This window comes from Myotis yumanensis, unplaced genomic scaffold (assembly GCF_028538775.1).
Source record: "Myotis yumanensis isolate MYYU_CA2020_CCGP unplaced genomic scaffold, mMyoYum1.0.hap1 SCAF_3, whole genome shotgun sequence".
In the NCBI taxonomy this organism is placed as follows: domain Eukaryota; kingdom Metazoa; phylum Chordata; class Mammalia; order Chiroptera; family Vespertilionidae; genus Myotis; species Myotis yumanensis.
This window is the reverse complement of record NW_027223754.1, coordinates 187009802-187032030: the sequence shown is the minus strand read 5'-3', so window position 1 is coordinate 187032030 and position 22229 is coordinate 187009802. Positions and strand designations below refer to the sequence as shown.

Here is a 22229-nt window from a genome sequence, read left to right as displayed (position 1 = left end):
TTTAACTCTTCAGTGCCACTTAAATGTGTAAGAGGTCATCTGGGCTTCAGTTCTGACAATGAAATAGACTGTCTCTAAACCAGTGGTTCTCAACCTTCCTAATGCCGCGACCCTTTAATACAGTTCCTCATGTTGTGGTGGCCCCCAATTTCATTGTTAAAAATTGAACATAATTAAAGCATAGTGATTAATTACAAAAACAATATGTAAATATATATGTGTTTTCCGACGGTCTTAGGCAACCCCTGTGAAAGAGTCGTTCGACCCCCAAAGGGGTCACAACCCACAGGTTGAGAACCGCTTCAACCAAGCTCAGGAGAATGAGAGGGACAAAAAGTGAAAGACAGGCTAAAAGAAAAACATGTGGGGGTAGATAGCTGTTAGTTAAAGTGACATATTCAGAAATTTTACTGAGAAAGGTGAGGCAAACATTGTGTAAAAATACACTGAAGTTTGTAGTCAAGTCAATTATACAAAAACTGTGCAATTCATAGGTTACTTCTACTCAATTCTTATTGTAATTATAAGAATTGAGTATAAGTAGGAAAAACACAAGCATATTTTCCTTCTTGCTAATATAACAAAAAAGTTTAAGTTTGAGGTGAAATGAAGTGAGACTTAGGAGAATGCCTGTCCCTCATATTTATCCATTATTGCCTGGCCTCCCAACAATATAAATTTCAAAATTACTCTAAGAGTTGGTAATGACCACAGAGTGTTATTCATTGGTAATTCTGTGAGACTTGAGTTTTCTGGAGATAGGATGAGTGTGACTTTAAACAGCAGATTATTTATGGTAAATGGTCATTCTCCAAATTCAGCAATTTTAATTTAAAGGGAAGTTACTTTTCTAGGAAGTTCAGCTATTGAGAACATTAAATAATTCCTCTGAATATCATACATGTCACAATGTCTATACATTAAACGTTTCAAGTTCTAATGTATAGCTTTAACGAGCAAGACTCAATTCCTCACTCAGAATCTATTTACTAATAGGAGTTTCTATCTAGTTCCTCACCCAATGCATAACAGAAGCAATGCTAGCAGCAGGCAAGTTAACAACAGGGGAAAGTGACAGATTGAGGGCCCAGCCACATGGAAGAAGTGGCCCAAATACTCAAAAGTGAAAAGACTCTGTATTTGGTGGAAAGGTACGGATGTGGCCTTTAAACACATCACAGTACATGAGTCAGTGGGCACATCTATGACCCTGAGTCACTGACCAGTCACAGGATCCACACCCTGAAGGGAAGGAATGTTTAATACATTTTACAAGTATTTCCATAAAGACAATTTTTAAGTTTTAGTGCTTAAAGACTTTCACAAACAGGGTAGCCAGAAAAAAATATATAACAATTTTCATTCCTGGATAACAGTAGCCAAATGATATGTTACTAACAGAAGTGGAGAAGGAAAAAATTAATTTTATCTTCCTAAGCAAAAAAGTCCTTATGTTGTCAGGGACGTCAGTGATGCAGAGACTCTCACATACTGGTTTTGACATTTCTTGTATAATAGTGAAGAAATGACAAATTAGGGTTGTTAAAACTGCAGCATATTTTAACTGTTTTTCTAAATAAGTTAAATTAATACACAACTAAAGGAAGTAATTTCATTGTCATAATTGTGTTACTCAATATAGTTATAGGTTTATAAAATAATTTGAGGAACAGAAGCTTTAAAATATACCACAAAGAGTGCCTCTTTTTAAAAATTTTCTCAATATGTTTTTTATTGATTTCAGAGAAAGGAAGGGAGAGGGAGAGAGAGATAGAAACATCAATGAGAAACACTGATTGCTGCCTCCTGCATGCCCCCTACTGGGAATTGAGCCCACAACCCAGGCACGTGCCCTGACCTGGAATAGAGACCTTCTGGTGCATGGGAGGATGCTCAACAACTGAGCCACACTGGCCAGACATGAAAATCACCTCTTGATCCTATCAGAGTATCATTGTGACTAGATGCATAGCATCATTTAAATGTATTAAAATATTAAATTTGAGGGCCTTGATTCATCTGAAGACTCAGGACTAAAAGTGACTCTCCTATACCCATCCCCACTACTTTATGATAGGCTCATTCTATTTTCTCATATAAACTTATCACAATATTATTATTATTATTATTATTATTATTATACTTTATAGATGAGGAAACCGAGACCATAGGTTAAATCATTTGCTCAAAATGGCAGCCCTATGGTAACTTGGCATCAAAAACCCATCCTTCCTCTCTGATCATGTCACTGACATTATGGTGTCAGGTTTGAAAACTGTCTTCATGAAAAAGGCAAGCTACATGAAACTCTTGATACAGCATCTAGCCCAGTGGGATGGTGAACCTTTTGAGCCTGGCGTGTCAGCATTTTGAAAAACGCTAACTTAACTCTGGTGCCATGTCACATATAGAAATTTTTTGATATTTGCAACCATAGTAAAAACAAAGATTTATATTTTTGATATTTATTTTATATATTTAAATGCCATTTAACAAAGAAAAATCAACCAAAAAAATGAGTTCGCGTGTCACCTCTGACACGCGTGTCATAGGTTCACCATCACTGATCTAGCCTGTGGTCTGTGTGTAAAAAACAGCAGCCCTTCGTGTAAAACCCATGTCCCAGTACATTAATTGGTTCCTCATATCCCAAAGTAGTTAACAGATCATCCATGAAGCCAATTAATTCTTGAAAGATTTACTCAACTAGTTTAATAATTGTGAAAGGAGAAATTTTAAGAAATTGTATACATTTTGACAAAATAAACTATTTTACAAATCTCTCCTTCACAAACTTTCTAGTTACAAAAAGAAAGTTAAAACTATGCAGATTAGGAAGTCAAACACTCCCAATGTTAACTAAATGTAGTTAACATTTCAACTAGAATTTGTTTATTGCAAAGGTTTGTTCAAACATGCATACATTTCACTACTGCCATCATCAATCTACCCATTCACTCCATAGGCATTTATTGAGAGAAGGCATGTGTCTGTGTTCGTGTACAGTGTGTTGGGAAGGAGTGGTAGGTATTTGATACAAAGAGAAGGAAACATTATCTGCAACTTCCAGGAACTTAAAACCCTCTTTTTTGTAAGCCCAATACATTGCTAAGTTTTCTTTCTTCCTTACAAATGCTTCTTTATTTTGCTTCTTTCTATCCCTCTCTTTATATCCTCTATTTTCCTTATGACTCTTCATTTTCATGACATGACATAAAAACTGTCATTTCTTACATTCAAGACTTTTTAAATTAGGTGACTTTGAGAAATCACTTCACCTTAATAAGGGGCTTCATGTTGCTTTATATGTAAAAAGGGGGGGAAAATTTACTGCTTAAAAGCTAAAGATTTTCAATCCTTGAATCTATGGTTTTATAAAGTTGCTGCTAATACAACATAAATATTAAAATTTACAGATGAGTCCTAACTTTTTATCCCTTATTCCTTTTTTAGCTCTCTGAAAACAGACTTTTGTTGTGAGAAGATTAATCCTCTTTTGCTTAACAAAAGTCTTAGGGCTATTAATGTCTGATTCACCTGTTTCTATCCATATGCACCAAATCTACCCTCAATACTGTTACTAGGTAAGGAGACCCAAGATGAATGTGACCTATTACCCCCCTGATTAAAACACTTCAATGGCTGAGGATTCCCTGTAATCAATATCCAATTCATTAGTATAATTCTTCCTAATATGGACCATGTTTGTTTTTCCAATCTTATTTACAAATGTACCACCTTGTACTCTATAGTTAACAGCAAATTATTTGCAGTTTGCTAATTCATTATATTCATGCTATAGGCATTTACTGAGCATAAACTGTACATTAGCCACAGTGCTAAGCTTTAGGGAATCCTAAAGTAAACATGGTAGATATGGCCTACCTTCATAGAATATACACCTAAGTTTTAAAAGAGTTTATACTGATGTTTACAGACTTCACCTGCCTCCCAAATGCCTGGCGAACGCTACTTAATTTTTAGAGGTTACTTTAAGGTTCAACTCTTCCACAAAATCCCACCTGACTACGTGACCACCCGCAGTGCACATTATATACACTGTCCAGCTTATTTAGCTCTTTATTATAACAGTTTATTTACCAGACTACCTCCTCACCAAAATGATGTACAAACATTACCAGCTCTTACTCATCTTTGAAATGAATGAAAGAACACAGAAATAGAGACTATGATGACCAAGGCCTAGCACACAGAAACACTTAAAATAAATACCTGTCTAGAAATGAGAAACTGAAGAAATTACTTTATTCTTACAAAAAAAAATGTTTTTCTTTTCCAGTTTCATGTCATTCTCTAGATGTGCCTTAAAGTCAAGGACCATATATCACTAAGTATTTGTTGAATATATTCTCTAGATCTACAATTCACAACTACTAGACCACAGGAAGGATGTCACAATACAGCACTTGAGAAAACAGAAACCAACACAAATTAGATTGTCAAGGCCAGAAGAAAATGTATCAATGTATGGTATAAAATCCATTTTCTCAATGTATAATTTGAGTCCTAAAGTGTAGTCATTGAATATATAAGCAGAAAAAGAATCAAAAAATCTTAGAATTGTTCATTTTCATAGCCAAGACATTGTAGATCTAGATAATGTTAAAAAAAAATCAAAATTTAGAAAATGCTGTTGGTTCCCAGATAATAATAATGATAATGTCAATAATAATAAGAGCAACTATATAATGTTTTCTACTAGTGAGGCATCGTTAACTCATTTAATTCTCATATCAACCCTTTGAGATAGCCCCCATTATATCAATAAGCAAAAATGAGGTACAGACAGGCAAAGTAATTTGCCCAAGATCATTCAGCTAATAAATGGTAGAAATGGATTTCAACCCAAGAAGTCTGATTCCAGAGTCTTTGCTATTAACCACAATCATATTCTGATTCTTTATTATTGTATAATATTAAAAGGCCATAAAGACTCTGTAAAAACAAATGCCTTCCTAAACATATGTAGTCCTTAACTTCTTTTCAGTAATACCATTTATAATTGAAGTTTTAAACACATTATTTATAATGTGAGTCTATGTAAAAAGAACAATGGAAGTTACAGAAGGATCGGGGGGAAAGCCTGCTTGTTTTGCAGTGCACACTGAAATATATAAATGCTACTGGTCATAGTGTAACACTACCCAAAAAGTTCAAGAACTATAAGGAAGGAGTTCTGTCAACTGCTATCTCTCAATCAACTGGATCAGGCATGAAGATCAACAAGCATATCATAAGTAATTAGGTGGGAAACTCCACCTAAAGCATTGGTGCCATGCAAAAGGTTCCTTAGAAAGCACTGAAATGTTCTAAATTGTATGCCAGCCAGCAGAGGTCACAGCTTTGGTAGTATCTGTAAAAACTCTTTAAAATAATTCTTATCTATCACTACTTCATTCCAAAGAATACAGAACAAAGCATGGGTTCAAACTATGTCTCTGAAATGTTCATTTGTAGAAAAATAAGGAGTTAGAAATAGAATTATAACCCATTATCAAATAACTAAACATACCATAAAGAGCCTTTGCACTTGGTTTTGAACTTTGTTCTCTGTCCATCTGGGAAAAGGTGGGTGGTGATCCGTAGCCACTGTAATAAAAAAAATGGTCATTGTGCTGGGTTAAAGTCCAAAGTCAGTCATAAAAATTCAAAAATGTCCATAAAAATTCCAATGCACCATCAACACCATGTGCTTTAAACAAACATACGGAACTTATGCTAACTAGATTTGCCAAAATGAGGCGGATCCTGTTCTGGTAAGTGGTCAGGAAACAGAAACTGGTGCAAATCACTCCTCCTCTCAAATGCCAAGGTGGAACTGTAGCCAAGAAGATTCACCAAGATCGAAAGTTCTTCGAAGAGTTTAAGTTTTCCACACTGAGCAGTAATCCAGTTATAAAAAGCTCTCTCAATGATTCCAGATGTAATGGACTATTCCCTATTTTCAAAAATACTTAAATGCAATTAACCAAAATAACACTTTATCATTAAATTTGATCAGCTTTATCTTAAAACTAGCTTCCTCCTCCTCCTAATACATTATATGAAGCAAACATAATATATTATTTAAATTGTTTATTTTTTTCTATTTATTCAATAAACATTTATTAAGTCCTAAACTAGAAGAATAAGTGGTATAAGGGTTAGGGGAACTGGGTACTGTTAGTGAAACAAGTAAAATAGTTACAATAGAATGTAATATCTGGGTAAAACTAATAGCTAACACATGTCGGATCACAGAAAGGCTAACATTTTTATGAGGATGCCCAAGAATTTACAGCCAAGTTGACATTAAAGCAGAGTCTAAAGAATGGGAAGAAGGTCTTCACACAAAAGAGAACTGAGTGAGGAAAAGGTGCCTGGACCTGGCTCAAGAACAAGCATGGTATCTGAGGGAAAATGCATCTCATGTGCCTCATCAGACGACTGGCTCAAGGAGTAGAGAAGGCAAGTAGAGGGCTTAATAATTAAAATTTTATTTCTAGGTATAGTAAATATGTATACACAAGGAAGTGACATGATGCCATTTTTTTAAGACAATTCAGAAACTAATGGCAAGGATAGAAAGATGCTGTGAAAATTCAGGTAGGAGATAATGGCCATAAATAGGGATAAAATAGAAAGTATAGAAAGAAGAAAGGGATAGAAACAAGGGTCCTTTAATAGAAGAAATTATTATAAATTCATGATTAAGTGGATATTCATTGTAAGAAAACAGAAAAAAAAAAATCAAGGGTATGGCCAAACTTTCCCTGATATACAAGAAAAGATGGTACCTGACATACCCCTCCGGCACCGTACGGGGTGTTTCTTACTGGTCAAAAGTAAAGAGATTTGCAATAATCTTTCTAGAAAGAAAGGGGGAAGCATAACTCTTTACAATGTGAATAATCTGGTTTTGAAAAATGATGAGCAAACTATATACCACAATGGCCAATATAAAATAACAATATTAACCACAATATGTAAGGCAACAGCCACTTAAGTCAGGGTGGTGATCTCAAGTTGTACCTGGAGCCACAGGGATTGTTTTGTGTGTCTGATCTAATTTTTTGTTTTACACAATGGTTAGTATCTTTGTAGACTGGACTAGATGACATTTAAACCTCCTCAAATGCCAATATCTTATGAAGAACATTAATAAATTTCTCCAGAGAAACTGAAAGCTCTGAAATAGAGTATATACTCAACCATAGGAAGCAATAAAATTTAAACTATCAGAACAAAACATCTTATATTAAATCACTACCCCTGGAGTTGATATTACTTAAGCACCTTTTCAAATGATCAAAAACACCAAACATATCATGATAACATACGTTAGTGTCATAAAGACATTATATATTAAGGAGGAATGAACTACATAAAGAAATAAAACTAATATTTTCATTAAAAAGATAAAACAAACCAAATCATAGTTTAAAAAACAACAAATTAAATATAAACCTTCCAACTTACTTCATTTGAGGTGCATACATTCCAAATCCACCGGGATGATTAGAAATATGACCATTCATCGTGACTTTCAATCATGTGTTCTACAAAATGAAAGGTACAAAGGCTGAAGGCAATAAAAGGATCATGACACCTCAGTTTCAAAGTTATCCATTTAACAAATATCTGCCATTGCCAAGGTGATGCTGGAAATATAAACACAAATATCTCCACCCTCAAGGAGCTCAGGTACAAGAAGTCCGAATGGACATATAAACAAAGATCCAATTAACATTAATATACTAAAATTGTTAGCAAATTTAGGCAAGTAAAAAAATCAAACTCATAGTCAATTGTCAGCTTCATGAAATTGTACCATTTATTGTTTTATTATAACTAGTATAGGTTAATTCAATTTAAAAATTTGAGAAATATAGAAAAGAATAAAATACATAAAAGTGCAAAGGGGAGCCCTGACTGGTTTGGCTCAGTGGATAGAGTGTCAGCCTGTGGACTGAAGGGTCCCAGGTTCGATTCCAGTCAAGAGCATGTACCTTGGTTGCGGGCACATCCCCAGTAGGGGGTGTGCAGGAGGCAGCTGATCGATGTTTCTCTCTCATTGATATTTCTAACTCTCTATCCCTCTCCCTTCCTCTCTGTAAAAAATCAATAAAATATATATATTTTTTAAAGTGCAAAGGGGAAAAATATCACCCTGAGTCCTATCATGTAAGGATAATCATTTCACAATCCCATCAATTTCCTTCCACTCTTTTTCCCTGCATCTAATTTTCTTTTCTTCATCCCTCCCTTCTCTTCCTTCCTCCGTACCACATTGGACAATATCTTACACATACACACTTGAATACATCTTTTTTACAAGATGTGTTCATTTAAACATCCCTTTTACTTTTCACAAAAATTTTTTTTAATTAATACCAGATTTAACTTCAGAAATAATTTTTTAATCTGCTTCACAAATTGAACAAATTTTCTTCAAACAAGATGAATAAGTGAAACTTCCTTACTGCCAAATCCAATGGCCTCTTCTTTTCTTCTCCGAGACAATCCTGCTACACTTGATTTATTTCGATTCATTCCTGGATACTGGTATTCCCTGGGTTCTGTGGCACTAAACCATTTTGGACATTGTCTTATTTTCATGACTTTCATATACAAGGTAGAACAAAAGTAGGTTTACAGCGTGAGTACACAAAACACAAAGCTTATTCTTGTATTATTATTTAGTAATCATTGTATTATTTTCCATATGAATAACTGTAAACCTACTTTTGCCACATCCTTCTTGCCACATCCTATTACTATGTCTTCTCGATAAAGGAGAGGTAGGTAGGTAGGACATATCCAAGCTTTCTTATAAGACACCGGCAAAGGGAGTAAGAGCATTAACAACTACCTGGTGACTACTATGTGTCAGGTACTAGGAAGGTAAACAGAACAGACATAGTCCCAGCTTTGGGTCAATGGTCTCATGAAAAAACAGACAGTGAATAAATATAAAATTTAAAATGCTGTTACCTTTAAAAGGGAAAATTCAGAATGATATACAGGCCATATAATTAGGGAACTTGATTCAGATTGGGAAGGCATAAAAAGTCTATGGGTGAGGAGAGATTAACAGGGGAATTTATATGCATACTAGAGGCCCATAGGCCTTCCTTCCCCTGGCTGCCGGCACTGGCTTCCCTCTGGCACCCGGGACCTTGGCTTCCCTTGCAGCCTGGCTTCGTCCTAAAGGTCATCCAGAAGGACATCCAGTCTAATTAGCATATCATGCTTTTATTATTATAGATATGCATAACCCATGGACAATAGTGGGGTGAGGGTGGGTGGGGATAGAAGGGGTCAATGGGGGGGGGAGAAAGGGGGGATATCTTTCAACAAAGTAAAGATAAACTTTTTAAATATTAGTATAAATTTTGAACAATATTTGTATCCATATTTGAAAAAAAAAACCTAGTAACTTCAAATTAATTCTTTCTCACTCTTCAAATGCCAGTTCAATCAGTGTCCTCAGGAAAGCTTTTACTGACCTCTATGAATAGATGAAAACCCACCATCAGTCACTCTCTACACCAGCAGTTCTCAACCTGTGGGTCGTGACCCTTTCACAGGGGTCATCTAAGACCATCCTGCACATCAGATATTTACATTATGATTCATAACAGTAGCAACATTACAGTTATGAAGTAGCAACGAAAATAATTTTATGGTTGGGTCACAACATGAGGAACTGTATTTAAAGGGCCAGAATGTTGAGAACCACTGCTCTACACTATAAACAAGTTTGCCAAGTACTTACCATAATGATATTTTTCATTTGTTTAAATTAATTCCTGACTCTCCACTAGATTATATGATCCATAAAGGCATAGACTTTTGTTTGATAACTGGTATTTCCTAAGCAGTAAGGATAGCGGCAGGCATAAAATAGGTGTTCATTAAATAGTTATTCAAAGAAAGAAAGAAGGAAGGAAAATCCATGTCTCGCTCTTCATTGTTTATAGTGTTCTTAAGGAGATACATTAATCCATATGAAACATATAATAAGTAAGTCTCCATGTATGTGGCTCTATTTGAAACCCACTAGAGGTTCAGAAGAAGGAAAAGTCATACCAATTGCATAATTTTTTCGAGGGCTGGAACTTGACCTAGATCTTAAAAACTGGTTAGGATTTATAAACACTCAAGTTTAGTTCAAGCCCTTTTGACAGTCTTGCCCATATTTATTTGCAGCGTAGACGCAAATTTCTAAATTAAGGAACAAAGAAATACTGACCTCTATCCTAGGTAAGTACTGCATTTATAAAATTATATTTATATTAAATTGATCTATTCTGTTTTTCTTGTTTCCTTCAATTTATACTTCGATACAGTGATATACAGGTAAGCCATTTCTCAGGGGGAAAAATGAAACCCTGATTTGTAGTGCTTGCTAATTTCTATGGTATTAATATTCACACTGTGGCCCATTTCAAGCTATTAATGGTTTAACAGCAGTTTACAAAACTCCTAAATGTTTTACAATTGGAACTCATAAGCCTAGAGAGTCCAGGTAGAGCACATCATTCCAGAAGTCTGGCCAGGACAGAGGTCGGGAATAACACTATGAATTTAGAAAGAGCAAACATATCCTCCATAGCACAGTTGAAAGGCTAAAACTCTGACACTATCTCTGGCACAGACTAGCCTACCCAAGTCAATTAAACCTCTGTACCAATTTTCTCATCAGTAAAATAGAGATAATTCCCGGTCTTCCTAGCTCACAGAACTAGTGAAACATCAAATGAGACAGATATATATGCAAGTTTAACTTCTAAAGTTAAAAATAAGAAGTACTCTTTCAAAATAAGCTGGTTCATTCAGAATTAAACCCCCAGGGTTTGTACTGATTTTGATCTGGTCTGCATTTTAAAACCACAGCGGCTGGCTTTAATGAAAAGTGATAGCCACAGTATCTCATCTTTTTCATGTTTAATTCTTCATGACAGTCAAATAATACATGGTTTGTGTTTTGTTTTGTTTTTTAAATAGTGATATGTCAGAATAAGAGAGCATTAGAAAAGAGAACAGAAAATGTTGATTTGCTAAACTGAATTTTAAATAGAAACTTTCGTCATTTAGCAATCATAGTTTCACCTGTCACAATGTTCACATAGCAATATAGAGGTTTTCAAATATTTAAATATAGCAATTACAACACACACCTTGCAAAGAAAACAATTACAAATGTTTGTTTTCCTTTAGGCCTTAAGAAGACATCCAATTTATACCTATACAAATCATATATAGGAGAACCATCAACTCTTACTGAAAAGTAAGGTGTTTTATTTTTTTATTTTTATTTTTTTAAAGTAAGGTGTTTTAATTTTTATTAGCTGTTAAAACAACTTAAAAGCCAAGGAGACAAAGTTTTTCTTTATCACAACAAGTTTAAGGACTCTACTCAATTACCTCTACTAAACTATCTACTTAATTCTGCTAAAAGTGTACATTAAAACTGTCATAATAGCTTCTAAAAGATTTGAAATAGAGCATCAATTTCCTTATGAAAACACCTTTTATAAGTCATAGTTACTATAATTTTCCTCTTCTACAGAAAATAATATTATTTGGCACTTACAAGGATAAAAATAAAACAATTTAATATCTAAGTTAAAGCACAAAAAAATGTTAAACACTGAAATTTTAAAAGGAAAGTAAACAGAATGTATAAAAATCACTGAAGAAGAAATAAACAAGGCTATAGTAAGCTAAAACAGCAAGTTAAATCTGTACTAGAAAGTTTTAAGACCCAGATAGATAGGTAGGTAGGTAGATAGATGATAGATAATAGATAGATAGATAGATGAAAGATAGATGATAGATAGATAAATAGATAGATAGATAGATAGATAGATAGAATTTAGACTCCCCTTTCTTTACTCCTGCTTGCATCTGATATCAATTTTCAAACTGATGAGTATGTAGTCGTGACTCAATGTTAGAACACCACCTGCCCAATCTGGCTAACACACAACTAGTAGCTCTTTGTATATTAAGCTGTCCTTAAAAATAATTTGTTCCCTGAGAAAATGTCACAGACATTTTTGTTTATTTAAGGTTTTATTTACTTGTTTGTTTGGCTTTGACAAAGTATCTTGAAGTATATATGTTTCAATTTCAATTTAATGTATGTTTCTTGATCTAAGTTAAAACAAGATGGGGGTGATTATCATTATTTGAGACTTTAACTAAAAGACCATTGAGATTCATTTTTTAAGCAATACATTGTGATATTGTCTACTAATGATTGTGCTTAAAACATAAAAACACAAACAATTTGCTTTAAACCTTCTGAATCATTACACAGTGTCTCCTACGGGGGTCTTCTAGAATGACTACTTTTCAATAACTATTACCAATATTGTCGGTAGAGATGTCACCACCTACTTCCCTCTGTCATTTGGCCTAATACTTAAAAATAAAGAACTTTTATATATGAATAGACTTGGAAAACTAATATAATAGTAATAATAATAGTAATAATATAATTATTACTGCTATAATAGTAATAATAATAATAAAAATGATAATAGTGGCTAACACTTTGAAGGTATTGCAATAAGTTCTAGGCTATATAGAAACAATATTTTCTCAAGGCCAATATAAATGTATGGAGAATAATTTCATGTCTTTAAATCAATACACTGTAATCACTTAAAAACAATTATCTAGGTTCCTCTTTTTTATAATTATGAGAAAATTCTTAGGTTGTTTGTAAGTTGGAACATAATTTGGCGGAGAATCTATGTTCAAACCAGAATGTTGGTTTAACAACTAGCTGAAGAAGAATACTCATTATTAAAATTCAATAACCAACTAAAAAGAAAGACTTTCGCACTAATTATATATTCAATATTGTGACAGAGTTTATTCAAAGGCCTAACACAGAGAAAAGCCAAATATACCCTATTACTGCTGCTTCAGTATTTCCTTCTAATTCTTGTTGCTATGATGACATCATCAGCACACATACACTGCTTAGATGTTATAGATAGAAAATGACTACTATCTCAGTTCAAAACATTAATGCCATGCTGATTTGAGAAAATATGCTAATTTTGAAAAGAACAGCTGCTGCTTATTGACCATTTACCCTGTACCAAGTTATTGTGGTAAATGTTTTCTATCCATTATCTTAATCTTCACATTAATTTTTGAAGTACTCTTCTCATTTTATAAATGAAGAAAGTGAGCTAAACAGCCTAGGTGCCATTCGTGTGTTACTTTGAAACTCTTAAAAATCATCTAGTGCCATGAATGATTGAACAGCAATGTCCTATCTGTTTCTTGTATCAGATATAATCACAGGCAAAGGACAAAAAGGGGAAAAGCAAACAACATTCAATGAGCCCCCACTTCAGATGATATTCTGTAAACCTCACCTCATTCCATCCTGAGAACAACATTTTGAGGTGGTAATTAGCTTTACCTCATAGAGCTAGAAGACAGCCTCAAATAAGTTCCGTCATTTGCCTAAGTGGTAACACAAGAAGCTAGAATTAGAGCCAGGATTTAAACCCTGACCTGGCTGACTTATATCCAATTTTCTTTCCAGTAAGTGACACTGCTAGTTTGACCATTGTGTACTCTCCAGCAGTTTTCAGCTCTTTTCATGCTGGGTTCCTCAATGATACTCTTTATTTTAGTCAAGTTTTCTTAATAGAAGGTACTAAAAATGCTAGTGTGAAAGTGGAAAGGGAGAGGATTTACTTTAGTGAAAGGGATAGTACGAAAACAATAGTGTCACTATTTTGTGAAATGGCTTTATTGCTTAACATTATGTTCACTGAAGAATGTGGAAAAAAATGTCATCAGGTCATAAATATCACATATTAAAAACTACTTTTAATCAGAATGTTGTAAATGTATTATAAGTTAAGCTGAATCTGGCTTTGAATAATAATTACTTTCCACTGGTTAAATATCTAAGTATTTATTTGTATTACTTTAGTGGGTTAATTTTTTATCATAGTTGAGACAATTTCCTAAATATGAAAGTGGAACTGTTGAGTGTTTTATCCCTATGTAAATAGCACATGATATCAATAAATTTACCTGGGTCATTTGCATTTCTTCAATTATAATTAAATACATATTAAAGGTGAAAAGGAAGTAAGACTCCAATTTAGCTGGAATCTTCCAACAGCAATAAAAATATGGCAGGAAAGGGAATGATTCAGACTCTAAATTTTAGAGAGAAGAAATTATCTCAACCTCTCTATTATCAAGCTCTGTATCCTGCTGGGGTTGGGTGTGGGGGGATATGGTGGTTGGATCATACCTTGAGCTACTTCTCAGCAAGGTTTCCATTCAATTTTACACGTGACCTGAGAAATTTTCATTAAAATCTCCATATATTTATTTATGTATGAATTTTCCTTCTTACATATACCTTGCCTATATAGACTTAAATGTATGTCTCTCTGATTGTATTATTTCCATGATTAACAGTAGACCTACAGATAGCCTCATATAGTGACTGCTATATATATTGACTTTTAACATGGCATATTCTTTATCAGTGGAAGTTTCTGACTCAAAAGCACCCTGTGATGTAATTGATCAGCTAAAGTAGGTTCAGGTGCCTCCTCACCACTGCTACCACCTTAAAGGGACTGTCATTCACTCCCTTGCATGCAGTTGAGATCTAATCAAAACTGCAGCTAAATTCTGGGCCTTTAAAACGTTTTTGCAATGAACGTTTTTATTTTGAATCATTGTAGATATACAGAAAAGTAATGGTAGTCTAGAAAATATTACTGCACACCCCATTTCCGTATTGTGAACATCTTACATGAGTATGATATAGTTGTCACAATTAATGAATCGATATCTATCCTATCTAATAAAAGAGAAACATGGTAATTAGCCGTACATCCGCTACCCTTCCCATTGGATAATTAAGGCGATATGCAAATTAACTGCCAGCCAAGATGGCGGCCGGCAGCCATGCACTGAAGCAAACAGGGAGGCTTGCTTGCTCCAGTGACGGCGGACTCCAACGTTCCCCGCCTGACTTGCTGGCCTCTCAGCTGCAACTCTAAGCAACTATGTTGCAAATATAGAAGCTAAACAAAACCCCAGAAACCGGTGTTACTCAGCCAGGCTTCAGCCAGCCGGACCGCAACATTGTATCAAATACAGAAGGTAAACAAAGGCCAGAAACCTGCTTTCAGCAGCTGAGGCCTCAGGGATAAAGCTGGCCCAGAATAGGAAAAAAAAAGAAAAAAAGGAGCGGTTGGGAGCTTCAGTCACCCGCCAGCCTGAAAACGGCCCTCAGCCCCTCAGCCAGACTGGCCAGGCACCCCAGTGGGGACCCCCACCCTGATCCAGGACACCCTTCAGGGCAAACCAGCCGGCCCCCATCCTGTGCACCAGGCCTCTATTCTATATAGTAAAAGGGTAATATGCCTCCCAGCACCGGGATCAGTGGAGCCGTGAGGTCTCCCGGCACTGGGATCAGCGTGACAGGGGGCAGCACCCAAACCCCCTGATCACCCTGCGGCTCTGTGTGTGACAGAGGGTGGGGCCACAACCTCGCTATCCGCCCTGCTCTGTTTGTGACAGGGGAAGGTGCCCCAACCCCCTGATCAGCCCTGCTCTGTGCCTAATAGGGGGGAGCTCCCCAACCCCCTGATCGCCCTGTGGCTCGGCTCTGTGACAATGGCGGCGCCCCAACCCCTTGATCGGCTCTGCTCTGTGTGTGACAGGGTGCGGCGCCCCAACTCCCCCCCCCCCGCCCCCACGGGCCCTGCTCTGTGTGTGACGGGGTAGAGCCATAACCTTCCCATAGGCCCTGCCCTGAGTGTGACAGTGGCAGCGCCCCAACCCCCTGATCCGCCCTGCTCTGTGTGTGACAGGGGGCGGTGCCCCAACTCCCCTATCGGCCCTACTCTGTGAGTGACAGGGGGGAGCTCCTCAACCCCCTGATGGGCCCAGCTCTGTGTTTGACAGGGGGTGCTCCCCAACCCCCTGATGGGCCCTGCTCTGTGCGTGACAGGGGGGAGCTCCTCAACCCCCTGCTCGGCCCTGCTCTGTGAGTGACAAGGGGGGAGCTCCTCAACCCCCTGATCGGCCCTGCTCTGTACGTGACAGGGTATGGAGCCCCAACCCCCCTGATGGGCCCTGCTCTGTGTGTGACAGGGGGCAGCGCCCCAACCCCGTGATCCGCCCTGCTCTGTGTGTGACAGGGGGCAGTGCCCCAACTCCCCTATTGGACCTGCTCTGTGAGTGACAGGGGGGAGCTCCTCAACTCCCTGATTGGCCCTGCTCTGTGTGTGACAGGGTACGGAGCCCCAACCCCCCTGATGGGCCCTGCTCTGTGCATGACAGGTGGCAGCGCCCCAACCCCCTGATCGGCCCTGCTCTGTGCGTGACGGGGTGGTGCTGCAACTTCCCTATCGACCCTGCCTTGAGTGTGACAGGGGCGGTGCCCCAACCCCCAATCGGCTGTACCCTGAGCGTGACTAGGGGTGGCATCACAACCTCCTGATCCGCCCTGCTCTGTGCATGACAGGGGGCAGCGCCCCAACTCCCCAATCGGCCCTGCTCTGAGCCCAAGCAGGGGCTGCACCTAGGGATTGGGCCTGCCCTCTGCCACCTGGGAGCAGACCTAAGCCAGCAGGTCATTATCTCCTGAGGGGTCCCAGACTGCGAGAGGGCACAGGATGGGCTGAGGGACCACCTCTTCAACCCCCCCCCCCCCCCAGTGCACAAATTTTTGTGCACCAGGCCTCTAGTATTTTATAATTAACTAAAGTGAATACTAATGACACTGCTGTAATTAACCTAGTTATTGTAAGGACCCCACTCCCAGCACTCCGTGGGGACAGGGATATCCCACTCCCACTATAACACTTTATCCCAAGTTGCTTGTTTTTGTGTGTTTGTTTTACCTAATATATGCTTCTTTCCTAGGATCCTAGCCACAATACATTACATTTAGTCCTCATGTCTCATCAGGCTCCTCCAGACTGCGACCATTTCTTGACTTTGCTTCCTTTTGATGACTACATTGGTTTCCTAGGGCTGCTGTCACAAACTATCACTAACTGGGTAGATTAAAACAACAGACACTTATTCTCTCATAGTCCTGAGGCTAGAAATCCAAAATCAAGGTGTTGACAGAGCTATGCTCTCACTGACGGCTGTGTGAGAGGAATCCTTTCTTGCCTCCTCTCGCTTCTAATGGTTGCTGGTAATCTTGGCTTTCCTTGTAGATGAATCACTCCAGTCATGGCCTCTGTCTTCAAGTGGCCTCCTCTGTGTGTCTACCTGTTTCCAAATTCCCTTCTTCTTATAAGGACACCAGTCAGTGGATCAGAGTCCACCCCAGTCCAGTCTGACCTCATTTTAACTTGATTTCATCTACAAAGAACCCTATCTAAATGAGGTCACATTCACAGGTATAGGGGGTAGGACTTCACATATCTTCTTGGGGACACAATTCATCCTGCAACAATGACCTTCCCAGTTTTTGGAGAAGTACTGTATTTTGATGTTTCATAAGGATTTGTCTGATATCTTCTCTTGATTAGACTGGAGTTACAGGTTTGGGAGAGGAAGACCACAAAATATGTGCCATTCTCATCACATATTCTCGAGTACCTGTGATTAGCAGGACTGACCATTGTTTATGCTAAACTTGGTCACTGACTGAGGCGGCATTTGCCAGGTTTTTCCACTATAAAGTGACTTCCCTCATCACCACTATCAGGCCTCTTAATGACAGAAAGGACGTCATTATATGCAGCCCACACCTGAGGAATAAAGAATTGTGCTACACTTCCTTAAGGAAAGAGTATCTACATAAATTGTTCTGGAGTCTTCTGTATGGGAGATTTATATATTCTCCACCATTTATTTATTGTTTTTTAAACTGAACTGAACAGATGGGAAAACAAAAAGTAAAGGTTCAGATTCATCAAATAGAAACTCCTGATTATTCACCTCTGGAAGAGTCTTATTTTGGGTAGTTCAGACAAGAGCTGAGTTACGCTTTGGTTATATGCTGGGTATAGGAGGGAGGGAAGGAGAGAGAGAGAGAGAGAGAGAGAGAGAGAGAGAGAGAGAGAGAGAGAGAGAGAAAGAAGAGGAATTAGGACATGAAAGAGATCCCAGACCTTAACAAAAACCTTGGCTACCACCACCAAAAAATTATCAGCATTTTAAAAAGTAAACATTACCTAAGAAGTTCAAATCCTCACAGAAACAAAAAGTTGTTGAGTATGAATTCTCAGAAGGGGTAGAAGAATATTCACTGTTACCACTTTCTCCCAGGATAAGAATAAAAGTTTAACTTTTTCTGCCAATTCAGTTCTCAACTGAACACATTTCAGAGAACAACATTTTGGAACAAGAAGGGGAGAAAACCACCCCACATACCCCAAGCCACTCCCACTCCCCATTAATTATTTTTTTAATGTCTACTTTTTATAAATCAGCCTTGAGAATTATTATTCACTGATATTCTATTAACTAGTACAAACAAAAATTACTGAGGAAATTAGCATCTCACATATCTTTTTTATTGCTAGATATCTTTTTTCCATATGTGTGCCAAATGCTAAATTAATACAGTTCAACATACTCACAAAGGCAAACGGATAAAGCTTTCTAGGAGTGATGTAATCCAGCTGGATGTAAAGACAGGAAAATAGGTTCTAAAATTATCTTTAATAAAATAAAAACTCTTGAAGTCAAATTTCATTATGACATTAAATGGCCTCTAAAAATAGTAAATCATAAAACCTTGCAGATACAATGAGCAGAGTTGTAACCCACAGATGAGCTATAACATTTTAATATTTAACTACCCTGCTGCCACGTAACTACCTTCCTCTGTATTATCTTGAGCAGAGGACTCGAAGCAGTAAACAAAATACTGCAGATGGTTCACTCTGCATTTCCAGTACAGCTCCTTAAGAGGACCAATGGTTTCCAATCTGTACAACATAATTTTTATAAATGGTTACAACCTACAAAGTGGGAACGCCACCTTTAACCAACTGTTGTACTAAACTCATCCCACTTTTCTAAATCACAAATACATCTCCCTGAGGTTATTACAAGTAAAAATGATTAATTGTTAAAATATACAGAATTTTTTTAGGCCATGCGATTTTGTTTAAAGTTAAGTAAAGCTTTCTACTGTATTATAGCACACATGCTGATATCACCCTTCCCAGATATTTTATAAAAACACTAGAGGCCCGCTGCACGAAATTCGTACAAGGGGCTCGGCCCTCGCAGCTGCAGCAGCTTGCCTCGGCCTTCACAGCCCTGGCCCTCGCAGCCCCAGGCCTCGCAGCCCCGGCTTCATCCAGAAGGACGTCCGGAAGGTTGTTTGGCTGTCTGGTCTAATTAGCATATTACGCTTTTATTATTATAGATACTACTCATCTCAACCCTTCTTGTCTCATCTCTTCCTGTCTGCCATACTACTCAAACACTGGTCATGTAATCAGAGGACAAGAAATGTCGTATCAAGGATTATTCATTGTTGCCATTTGTCTGTTCTACTTTAGCAATATATGGTCTTACAGATCTAGCCGAATGGTTACAGGGGGCAGGTGTTTTGTGCGAATGGACTATTTTATGTACTGCTTTAGGTACCAGAGTATATCAAGGTCAAAATGTATAAGCCCAAGGAAAGTTCATGATTGGGCACGTAAGGTCAAACTCTCAACTCATTCTTAGCTGCTCCTTATTCCTATTATTCTAAACCACTTAACAGTTTGTTGACAGAGTAAAAATGCAGTCCTTTCACAGTACCACCCTTCATTTATCTTCACAAACAGAGGCAATCCTAATATGTTGTTAGAAAGTAATGCAACAAATAATACACAAAAACAACAACCAAAAAGAAAACCATTCCAGCAACCATCTACATTTGGCTGACTACAAAAATAACTGATTGTCAGTAGATACTTGTACAAAAATCACACAAGATCTAGGACTAACAAAACCTTCCTTGAAAACCTTCCCATCTTCCCATTCTCTTAGAAAAAAAGAAAAGACATATTTAGGAAAAGAGCACATTACAGGCAATATAAGAACAGCATAGTATAAAGTTCAAGAGAAGCTAGATGCGGGGTGGGTCTAGAGAACAAAATCTCCCTCACGGGACTGAACCAGAGAAGGCCGATAAAAATCTTTAGAAATGTATAGTATAGTGGGAGGGAGGGGGGGCAACAAAGGGAACAACGTTGCAAGTAGAAAGACCAAATGCAAGGTGGGCACCTCACGCTGGGAGGGCACCCCGTTCATAAAATCCCTCAGGCTTCAGGCTGCAAGGTGTGAGCTGAATAAAACAGAAGAGAGAAGAGCCAAGACATGAGGCAGCTGGGTAACATTTAGGAAACCACCAACAGTTCAGCTACTGAAGAATAACTTAAAGGTAGAAAGAGATTAGGGAGGAAGCTGGAGAGAAAACCAGAATACATAAAGTGACATTTATATCAAATTTTGTTAGACTGAAATTCAGTGTTACTTATTGTTTCTGTGTAACTGCTATTCACATATACTAAGATTACATTTGCTTTTTTGTTTAATCTTTTGTATTCTTTAGAGTTAAAAATTAGCTTACTCTAAACCAGTGGTTCTCAACCTTCCTAATGCCATGACCCTTTAATACAGTTCCTCATGTTGTGGTGACCCCAACCATAAAATTATTTTCGTTGCTACTTCATAACTGTAATTTTGCTACTGTTATGAATCGTAATGTAAATATCTGATATGCAGGATGTATTTTCAGGGGTTGCGACCCACAGGTTGAGAACTGCTGCCGGCTAAACCCTTAGATTTCCTATGTACTTTTATTAATTTCATCCCTTTAGTCTCCACCACAGTGAAGTCTCCCTTCAATATTTTAAACACCATCATTTTTATCTTTCAAGAGTCTTCTCTCCCGGACCCCTGTACTATATTCCTGTTGGAATCTAAACTGACTACTCTCTAGGCCTCCTAAACAGTTTTCATCATGGTATCCAAATTCCACATTATCCTCCTCATTCCTGTCATCTTTCTCCTGTCTTAGATCCTTGTTTCCTGGATCCCAAGACTCCCTCTTCCTTACTATTACGTTTTATCTTACAAGAGCACATATTTCAGGAAGCATCTTCCAATCCCACACCTGGAGATAGATACCTGACTGCCAAAATCTTGGTGATAAGTAGAAGTGGGCTAGGCTGTCCCACTGCTCAGTAACTATTTCACTTAATCTTCTACCTGCCTGTGCCTTGTATGCCCTACTCAAGAGTTCTGCAGTTCACATTCTCCACAAAAGAAACATCCATCCTCGCCGAGTATGGGAGGCATCTGGGATGCAAGGCCACTTCACACACACTACCTCCTAGTCCTCCTGTTCTTAGCCTCACCCTCATGGTTGAGCCTTTCTGAGGTTCTGAAGTGAAAATCAGGTTGCTTCTCAGGGTCTCTCACTAACAGCTTGGGTCTCAGTTTCTCAGGACTCTAGGTGAGTTACAATGATCCCTGTGCTGTCCTTTTTTAAATCCCTTTACTGACATTTTATTTGGAGGGAGTAAAAATAACGGTGCTTAATCTGCCCTTTTCTATAATGATTTTCATTTTCTAAACATTGGCAAATATTAATGAAAAACTCAGGAGAGCCTTGGCTGGTGTTGCTAAGTGGTTAGAGCCTCAGCCCACGCACTGAAGGGTCATGCATTCAATTCCCAGTCAAAGAAAGGCACACACGTGGGTTACAGATTGAATGCCAGGCCCTGGTAGGGGTGGGTGCAGGAGGCAACCAATTGATGTGTCTCCCTCTCCCCCTCCATAACTCTTTTCCACTCTCTCTCTAAAAAAAAACACACACACCAAAAATCAATAGGAAAAATATCCTCAAGTGAGAGTTAACAAACGAGAGAGAGAGAGAGAGAGAGAGAGAGAGAGAGAGAGAGAGAGAAAGAGAGAGAGAGAGAGAGAGACAGGAGAAAAAAAGTCACCTTTAATATGAACTTGAGAGGTCAAGTTGAACTAGGAGATATGAGTACAAGTTTATACTAAAAATAAAAGTACCATAACAGCCAGAGTGATAATAACACAAAAAAATGAAGGAAATTTACCTTACATAAAGTCAGCTGATATTTTGGTGGTAAATGTTTAATTACCTGTTGTTATTGTAACAACAAATGCTGTTTTCAAATCCAAAAAAAGAAAAAACATTATCGTGTATAAAAGTGAGG

The 22229-nt window shown here is 37.7% G+C and overlaps 1 protein-coding gene across 4 annotated transcripts in view; it reads right to left on the bottom strand.

Moving 5' to 3' along the window:
* EPS8 (EGFR pathway substrate 8, signaling adaptor) overlaps nt 1-22229 on the bottom strand; it is a 168672-nt gene that overhangs the window by 61105 nt on the left and 85338 nt on the right. For all 4 annotated transcript variants that reach the window (XM_070410641.1, XM_070410637.1, XM_070410639.1 and 1 more), the window contains exons 3-4: nt 7480-7559; nt 5534-5610 (exon numbers count right to left, since the gene is read on the bottom strand). In XM_070410641.1, coding sequence (XP_070266742.1) covers nt 5534-5610; nt 7480-7538 — 136 coding nt within the window. In that variant the 5' untranslated portion in view covers nt 7539-7559. The remainder of the gene's footprint in view (nt 1-5533; nt 5611-7479; nt 7560-22229) is intronic.